At 45.1% G+C, this 9,045-nt stretch overlaps 1 protein-coding gene and 1 long non-coding RNA gene across 5 annotated transcripts in view; one reads left to right on the top strand and one right to left on the bottom strand.

Annotated features, from left to right (window-relative positions):
- Nucleotides 1–304: 304 nt before the first annotated feature.
- Nucleotides 305–9,045, top strand: part of LOC121658072 (heterogeneous nuclear ribonucleoprotein A/B-like) — a 28,954-nt gene continuing 20,213 nt past the window's right edge. The window contains exons 1-9 of one of the 4 annotated variants that reach the window (XM_042014485.1): nt 305–446; nt 560–844; nt 3,746–3,914; nt 3,999–4,157; nt 4,561–4,692; nt 6,308–6,416; nt 6,510–6,662; nt 6,741–6,825; nt 7,081–7,405. In XM_042014485.1, the coding sequence (XP_041870419.1) occupies nt 597–844; nt 3,746–3,914; nt 3,999–4,157; nt 4,561–4,692; nt 6,308–6,416; nt 6,510–6,662; nt 6,741–6,811 (1,041 nt within the window). In that variant the 5' untranslated portion in view covers nt 305–446; nt 560–596 and the 3' untranslated portion in view covers nt 6,812–6,825; nt 7,081–7,405. Of the gene's footprint in view, nt 447–559; nt 845–3,745; nt 3,915–3,998; nt 4,158–4,560; nt 4,693–6,307; nt 6,417–6,509; nt 6,663–6,740; nt 6,826–7,080; nt 7,406–9,045 lie in introns of those variants that run through there. The other 3 variants (XM_042014484.1, XM_042014487.1, XM_042014486.1) reach the window with 3 other exon arrangements.
- Nucleotides 4,184–6,308, bottom strand: LOC121658075. Its single transcript, XR_006013838.1, has 2 exons — nt 6,183–6,308; nt 4,184–5,816 (listed from the first exon to the last, which is right to left on the bottom strand). It is a non-coding gene; the product is annotated as an uncharacterized LOC121658075 (long non-coding RNA).

The following is a 9,045-nucleotide window of genomic DNA, read 5'->3' as shown; positions in this document are numbered from 1 at the left end:
CAGTCCCAGTCCCAGTCCCAGTCCCAGTCCCAGTCCCAGTCCCAGTCCCAGTCCCGATCCCGATCCCGATCCCGATCCCGATCCCGATCCCGCCCGGGGCTGTTCCGACCCCACCAGCGACTCCCGGCCCCGCCTCACCCGCCTCTCCCAGCATGACCCCGCCCACCCCGGCAGGACAGCCAGTAGTGAGAGCAGAACCCCCTGAGTGACAGGGCGCGGTGACCAACCGGGGCGCGCCTTGTTGCGGTGTGGCGCAGGCTCCGGCGGTATAAAGGCGGCCACGCGTCGCGGGCGCGGGCCTGAGTACGTGTCTGAGGGGGAGGCGGCGGTGGCGGCGGGGCCGGTGCGGAGCAGCCGCGGGGAGCGGGATCGGCTCCAGCACCAGTGCCGGGGCGGTTTTAATTAGACTTCGGTCGGCCCGGGTTTTATCGGGAGCGGATTTTAAAGTGAGTACGAGCGGGATGGCGGCGGCGGGAAGGGGGAGGGGTGTGAGCGGACCGGATCAGACCGGCCCGGCTGGGGAGGAGCCGCCGCGCTGACCCGCGCTCGTCTCTTGCAGGCGCCTTTCGTCCCTCTCCCTCTGCGGACGGGGCACCATGTCGGAAGCGGAGCAGCAGCTGGCGGCTGGCGCCACCCAGAACGGGCACGAAGCGGCCGAGAGCGCCGGGGAGCAGCAGGCCGAGACCGGAGGGGCTCCGGCGGCGGCGGCGGGAGCTGCAGGAGCGGCGGGAGCGGCGGCGGCGGCTGGAGCCGGCCCAGCGGCGGGAACAGCGGGCACGGCCGCCAGCCAGAATGGGGCCGAGGGCGACCAGATCAACGCCAGCAAGAACGAGGAGGACGCGGGGTAAGCGCGGGCGCCATGTGCGGAGCGCCGGGCCCGGCGCGGCCCTGCGGCGGCGGCAGCGCCCCCGGCCCCGCTCGGCCCGCCGGGGAGGGCGGCGGGAGCGGCCCCGCCGAGCCGGGGCCCTGCAGCACCAGCGCTTCCTTTGTTCTGGCGCTGCCTTTTGTTGGCGCCATGTGGCGGCTGGGGGAGGGGCGCCGAGCGGGGCTGTTGCCGTCTCACGCTGTAAAATGGAAGGGCATTTACCTCTCCCGCGTTTTCTTGATCCTTTCTCTCTTTAGCGAAAGGGGCGGATGGAGGGAGTTGCTTTCTGTTGGGGGAGGGGGGCTGGTTGGAACTTTGTGGGGATCGCATGGCCTATCGCCACCGGCGTCGATGTAGATGTGAATGTGTTTTGTGTAAAGCACATAAATAATCCTGGCCTTGGAAGGCAGTGGGGGTAAGCTAAGTTTTTTTAAGGGAAGTAAATGGAAAAATCAGCACGATTGAGACGATGCGCGGTGTGTTTAAATCGGTAAGAGCGAATTTGGTGTGCAGCTTTGCAGCATTGTCAGAAAATGCCTTATGTCTTGCAGGGGATTTCTGGGGGAGTCAAGAGTAGTTTCGCTGTGTTTTGGTAGTCTACACAAGAGAAATTTCTTTTCTATCATAGTTGGCCTGTTCGTAAATACATGTACTTGACATGGACATTACTTACCTATTTCTCAAGCAGGTCTTTGTTACTCAGGCTACCCCATGTATTTAATTGGAACTCCCTTTGTTATCGTTGAGCCCTGAACCAGAGGGTCAGATCCCTCTGGTTAAACAGAGCTGAAGCCAGTGTAATAGATTTTGACGATAAAGGAACGAATAACACTTGTACAAGCTTCCCGCAAGCTGGGACCGGATGTACCTTTTGCAGACACTAGAAGGATTGAGAACCAGGCCTTTTAGCTATGTACGAATTTTTCTTTACTGTTTCTAGTATTCCGTACTGAAAAAGGAGTGATAGTATTTTTCTTCCATGAACAGGAGATGACAAGCTTCAGCCCCAAATCGATATGAAATGAAACTTTTGACAAAAGCAGTTATTCAGAGGGATTGACCCATGTGAAAAATGTAGCACTGTCCTAAAATGAGAGCTTTCCAAAGCACTGGTTTTAGAGGGTTTTGTTAAGAGCTGAAATAAGCTTCCATTTAGCTGCACTAATACACTCAGGAGGGGAAAAATGACTGCATGTTAAGGGTGCAGTTGTCCAGTTTATGTGGCCTCTGAAGGCAAAGCCAAATATCAGGATTTTTGTCATAGTTTCAAAGGCTCTGTATTGTGGTGTTTAAATTAGGTATCAGTTTTTCCAGTTACAAAACAAAGCACTGCAAATTGCGAAGTGTAACACATACTGCTGTGGTAAGGGGTGAGTTTAGCATGTGGCAATGCTACAACACCAACCTGATGCCATAAAGCAGCCAAAGCTGCCTCCAGACAAATTCCTGTCATCCCCCCAATCTCTTGTTAATTCTGTAAGTGTGGTCAGTGATGACAGGGTGTGCTGTAGAAAGCCACTGTCAGTCTGTACAGGTTATAGCAGCCATAGTCAGCTGTTGGGATGGGAAGGAATCCCCCAAGCCCCTTTCTTCTACCTGGTATTGAAAGACTTAGTAAACTTCGTAAGGCTGTTCCTCTAAGGCTCTGATGTAATGGCTGCAGGAAGCACACACTTTACTTGGACCCTGTGCTTCCTGCTGCACTCATCCAGAGTGCACAGCTTGGTCTGCTGAAAAAACTTGAGTTCAGCTGATACATGGTATGGTTTCACCCAGTTGAGGAAAAAAGAGCAAAAACCCCATAAGGTTCCCTCCCCTACTGCCTTTTATACAGAAATAGATGCCGATTCTTGTAAATCAAAGTTACATATAAACACCAAAAGCCAATTTTATTTCAGCATAGTTTAGTTTCTGAAGTGCTGTTAGCTTGTAGTGCCAATCTAGGTTGCCTCCATACAGAGTAATGACAACTTAAACTGTTTCAGTCTATAGTTAGATAAAAAGGCTCGAATGCTTTTAAAAGCTTAGTTTGTTACCTTGGAAACTCTGAAAATAGAAAATGCAGCCATGTTATTAATGTTTTCATTTGAAGTGAAGCATTTGAAAAATGCCTTATTGCCTGATATCACTGTTTTGTTTGTTAGTTTCACTTCTGTATTGTGCCTCGAATTTAGTTCTTTAAGATAGATATCCTCCTTCAGAGGGTATTTTGTATGGGAAAGTGGGCAGGGAAGAACTGTATCTGCCTACTTAGAATTAAATACTAAGAATGGAGAGACTCCTGTAGTACTGATGAAGATAGAACTAGAGTCAGTAACTAAGCAGGAAGAAGTGCACAACATAGTAGTTAAGGCAGGTCCAAAGTCCCATCTTTTGTATGTGACTGGTACTGGAGGTCACAGATACCTGGACTAAAATTTTTACAGCCATTTAACCAAAACCTAAGAGAGCTCAAATACTTCGCTTTTTATGCCATATTCTTTGCTGAATGCTTTCAGAGCAGTAGGAATGGTCCTAGGTTCTTTGCAAGAGTTGGCAGTACTTGATAAATCAATTCTGCTTTCTTGCAAATTATAGAACACTTTTGTAAGAATGTAAGTTACTGGCAAGGAATATCTCAGGCTATTCTTACTATTTCTTATATAATCTAATAAATGTCAGAGTGCATTGTGGCATTGCCTCAAAAAGAAGGGGGAGAAGCCCACCCTTGTGCACTCCTGTAGTATCAGCAGCTTTTGACAAGGTGCAGGTGTTGCACTCGGAACAGTTGGTCCTGTTCTGACAATGCTGCTGAGGTGCGTACCACTGAGCATCTTACTGCATGTGCTTTTCTGCAGTGCTTCCTGAATCTGAATAGCTCTTCTCTCCTTGAAATTTCAGGAAGATGTTTGTTGGTGGCCTCAGTTGGGATACAAGCAAAAAAGACTTAAAAGATTACTTCACCAAATTTGGTGAAGTAACTGACTGTACGATAAAGATGGACCCTAACACAGGAAGATCCAGAGGCTTTGGATTTATTCTCTTCAAAGAGCCTGGGAGTGTTGAAAAGGTGAATTTAAGCTTCATATTTTAGATCCTTAACTTCTAGGGAAAACTTTTCAGCTTGAGTTAATCATACCAAACTATCTTTTAGGTTCTGGAACAGAAAGAACACAGACTAGATGGACGACTAATTGATCCCAAGAAGGCCATGGCAATGAAAAAGGATCCAGTGAAGAAAATATTTGTTGGTGGACTAAACCCAGAAGCCACAGAAGAGAAAATCAGGGAATACTTTGGAGAGTTTGGAGAGGTGTGTAATGGTATCTTAGTAAACTCTGAAAGTTGCTGTTTAGTTTATTAATGATATGCAAGTTTCAAAGTAAGTTAACTTCAGATGTATCACGCCTTCTGTAACATGCAGAAATTTCCCATCTTCAGAGCAAAGGTGGCACTTACTGCACTAGGTGCTTCCATTGCTAGTTAGATACCCTTGTCTTTAACTCAAAGCATTTTAACTGATGTTAAAATCAGTTTGAAGAGTTGTAAAATGGAAATCTCTAATCTGAAAGCCAGTGTTGGCACAGAAGGGCTTGCAACTTTGGTGTTGCATTATATGCTTAGAAAGAAAACTTAAGTTTTGCTGTACCAGTTTCTGTGCATTTAACTGTTCATCTCTAAAACATGAGTCTGAAAATAGTATTTCATGTCTTCAGATTGAAGCAATTGAACTGCCAATGGATCCAAAGACCAACAAAAGGAGGGGGTTTGTGTTCATCACTTTCAAGGAAGAGGATCCAGTGAAGAAGGTTTTGGAGAAGAAATTCCATAACGTCAGTGGAAGCAAGGTAGAAACACTGACTTGTAACTCTTTGTCCAAGCATATAACCTGGAAAGGTTTTTGTAGACCTCTTGGGTCAAAGTACCAAATTTACAATAAGGACAGCTTGAAGTTTACCATAGTGGTGTTTTGCTGCAAGTTCAGTCACAGAGGCTCTTTGGCAGTATTTGTGGCTTTAACTGCTGGGTTTAAGGCTTTTTGTATGTAAAGTATCTAATTGCATTCATTAAATATATGTGGAGAAATTGGCTTATGTATCAGTGTAGCAGTGTAAGCCATTCCAACAGGTAGATGCCTATTTTCAGCATAGACCACTTGCATAAATGAAAGCCTTGCAGATGCTTAACTCTGTAAGCATCTGGCTGAAACTGGCTCTGTCTGCTGGGGGCAGCTTCTGCTTTCTTCTCTAAAGCCCCTTCCTGCAGCCCCCCTGCTGCCAAAACCTTGTCCCCTAAATGTAGTACAAGGATCCAGAGAGTGAATGTATGCTTGGGGCAGCTTGTGTCTGGTCACCTGGTTATGGGAACTGCTGTAAGTGGTGTGAGGTGCTCTGACCAGCTGACTGCTCATCTGAGGGAATAGCTAATGGAGAGAGGCTCATGTATCAACAAATGAGGAGAGGACTGGAGGCAAATGATGTGTACTGGCTCAAGGTGTCCCTGCTCCCTTGCTCTGAGGCCAGTGCTGACTGTCCACATAACGTCAGAGCCCTATTACATTGGGTCATACTGTCTGACACTGACTTAGACTGCATTTGCTTTAAGACTGGTCTTGATACAGGACAGCACAAATTTTGGCAAACCTAATGCACTGGGAAAGTCACTGGTTAGCAGTGACGTTTGTTTTCAGGAGAGATGAATGCTTACATACCAAGAGAGCTGAGAAATTTCTGTATTTCATACCTATGACTTATTTTTATGTTATAGCCATAGAGAATAAAAAGCAGATTACCTTAAAGGTCCTGTGGTGAAGAACTCCAAGCCAGACTTGCTCAGGTGCTGTTGTTCCTTCTGCAGCAGCAGTAGCTTTACTCCTGGACTGTGCACAGATCCAGGAACCAGGTGGTTGGCTGACAGCTTGAACTGCAGCCTGGGAACCTGTCTTGGAAATGTCAGCTTTGGTTGGCTTTACCTGTTAGTATTTGATAAATGATGATTTCAGGGGTTGGTAGAGGTATGGTACAGTCCAGCCACATACACAGTGTGCAGGGTGTATACAGCGGCTGCTGGGTTCTGGTGCATTTCTCAGAACCTTGTTCATTCAGTGCAGGTCATAGCACTGATAGCAACAGCCTTGTTCTGGAGGTTGTGCCAGGTGAGAGGGCAGCCTTGTGGAGAGGTGGCCTCAGCACCTCTTCCATGGGTAAACTGCTGGTAGGGAATAGGCGAATAAAATGCCCTGAAAGCAGTGGCCTCTTGGAAAGGCTGACAGTGACTTACCTTTGCCCAGTTGACACAATAAATCAGATGCCCCTGGTTATGCAGTAGTGCTGCTCACCTGAGAGGAGCACAGTGTGTACACCTCCTTTGCCTCCAGAGGAACCTTTGGCTTCTCCAGGTGCTCAGGCTGGGAAATGCTGCTCTGAAACACTTTACATACTCTTCCTGGTTTTTTATTTGCAGTGTGAGATTAAGGTAGCACAGCCAAAAGAAGTGTACCAGCAGCAACAGTTCAGTAGTGGCGGAGGAAGAGGTAGCTATGGAGGAAGAGGCAGAGGTGGAAGAGGCGGTGGTAAGTACCACACACACTACTTTAGTATGGACACATTCTAAATAAGTTGTGTGTACTAAAATGGGATTTTGTGGATGGTTTTCCCTTCTATAGCTCAAAGTCAAAATTGGAATCAAGGTTATGGCAATTACTGGAACCAGGGTTATGGGAATCAAGGATACGGCTATCAGCAAGGTTATGGTGGCTATGGAGGCTATGATTATTCAGGATATGGGTATTATGGATATGGACCAGGCTATGATTACAGTAAGTAAAGAGAACTGTATTGGGTATAAGCAAGCATAACTAATTAGCAGTTTAATGCATTTGTTCTCTTGTTCATAGGTCAAGGCAGTGCAAATTATGGGAAGACACCAAGACGTGGTGGTCATCAGAATAACTACAAGCCATATTGATCAAACTTATTCAGGTATGCAGTGGCATGGTCTCTTTTGGAAAATGACTGCATAGGTTTTGTATACAATGCTGTAGATGGATACTTCAGTTCTGTACCAAATTTAACTTTACAATAAATTTCTATGGCCTGTTAAATGTGCATCTTACTTGGAAGAGCTCCCTGGAAATGTTTTACATGTTTAATACTTACCGATAACTAGTTGTCTAGACAGTGTGGTGTGTAAATTTCAGCATTGCTGAAGATATTAATTAATGATTTTATTAATAGGTTAAACTGAAACTGATTTTGAGGGTCTGCTTAAAGCTGCAGCTCTGCATCTAGGGACTGCCTCTTGGAGTTAACTATGGACTCTGCATTACTCCAGTTGTACAGAATGAGATGCATCTTAGGGAACCAGTGTCACTTTCCACCTTTTTATTTTGTATTGTTTTTGTGTCATACATTTCCTGTAATGGAAGTGTTAATTTTACTGTACTTTTTGGTACCTTTTTGGAATCTAATGTATTGTAAGGTATTTTACATGTGTTCTGATTCACCATGACATGGATATTGAAGCTATCCTAGCTTTTGAAATAAAAAAGGCGTAATCTAGTGTCTTGTGCCATTCTTCAGCTCGTGTTAGTAAAACACCAGTATCCTGTTCCCAGAACTTAGTTCATGGCAGTACCTTGATAGATGAAGAGTTGTGCTTAAATGTTTTTAATCTTAAAACTAGAAGGCTGTGGTGGTAGTTGTGCTCACTTGCAGTTAAGTGGCAGCTAAAACCTGCTGTCACTTCTGCCTGGAGGTTGTGGAGGAGAGCTCAGGTGAGAAGCCCCAGCTGTGGTGGGGCTGTGCTGGTGAGGTGGTGGCTCATGCTCTAGGCAAGCACAGAGGCTCAGAGTAACTGTATTGGTATCTGCATTGGGCTCTGCTAGGAGGAGTCAGAGCTGTAGGTTTTAGGTAGTGCTTGGGAGTCTAGACAGCATTGCAGGAGGGAGCCAAGAGGTATGCAAGAAGCTGGCTGCACTTCCTTCATATTTCACTGTCTTGAGTCTGAGACTTGTCTGCAAGTTGTTAATAGGATGTATATACTTGCCTTGAAAGGCAGGTTGGACAAACATTAAATTACCAATGCAAAGTCTGAATTTTTGCAGCCTTTTTGTATAACAGAAAAGGCTAAAAACTTCCACTGCAGTTGTGGGTGGAAAAAACATCTCTTTCTCTAGAGATAAGTGACCAGCTAGAAATACTCTCCTTTTTTTGACTTCACTGTTAGTTTACTGCTATTTTAAGGCAATAACTGTCATGTGATTTGCCTGTCTTGTTGCAGAATATAAGTAGCAAGCTCTACTGCACAAAGTAAATTTCTAATCTTTGTTGCACTGATCAATTCGATTTTCAGTCTCCTATTAAAGCTAAAATATGACAATTTTTTTTTCCTTGTAACAAGTTTTTTTGAACAAGTAACACCCAGAAGTGGAATCAAACCAAGTAACTAAGACAAGAAACAAACAAGTTACTAGTGACCTTTTCAGTTTTTTAACAAGGGATGCAGCTATTTCTGCATGGACTATAATCTGCTGCTCCCTGCTGGCTGTCCTTGAAAAGAAAATCTTGCTTGTAAATTTACAAGTCTGTAAGACTCTTCGGTGTTAAGTGGAAATTCTGAGTATTAAAAAAAGTCAAGATTTTAAATCTTAAGAGTTGACAACTTTACAGCTGGACTGTGTAACCTGCAGCCCAACTTACTTGCAAATAAAAAAAATAGCAGATCACTGAAACAAGTAAGTACAGTATTTAAAAGGATTACTGTCTCAAGATTTAAAATTTAAATACTTTATTACATACTTGCACTGTTTTTTCTGTGAAATAAGGGGTAGCAGAATATTTTTCTAGCAAACACTTGGCCCTCCAGTTGGAAAATTGCATGGTACCAGGACCATTGTGCTGCAGTCCTTCTCGCTAGTAGTGTCCTAGCAAGAGTTTGTCAGCTGGTGTTATTGTGGTGATTTTTGTAAGTAGGTGCTCAGGTAATGCTTCCTTGACAGGTGATGTGGCCTTAGGCAGAAACTGAGGATACTGGTATTTAAATGCAGAGCTGGCTTTTCCCTTTCTTCTTTGCATGAAAAGTTTGTGATACAAAGACCTGCCTGGTGAAAGTAAAGGTTTGTATACAAGGTTGTTGCTTATGGCTGTAGTCTACTCTTAATTTCCTAATCCTACTTGGATATTTTTTGAGGACAGACTGTG

The sequence above is a fragment of the Corvus kubaryi genome, unplaced genomic scaffold (genome assembly GCF_017639235.1).
Source record: "Corvus kubaryi isolate FWS band 111438036 unplaced genomic scaffold, C.kubaryi_AGA036_p1.0 split2-37374, whole genome shotgun sequence".
NCBI classification, from domain to species: Eukaryota; Metazoa; Chordata; class Aves; order Passeriformes; family Corvidae; genus Corvus; species Corvus kubaryi.
This window is presented reverse-complemented; position numbering and strand designations above follow the sequence as displayed.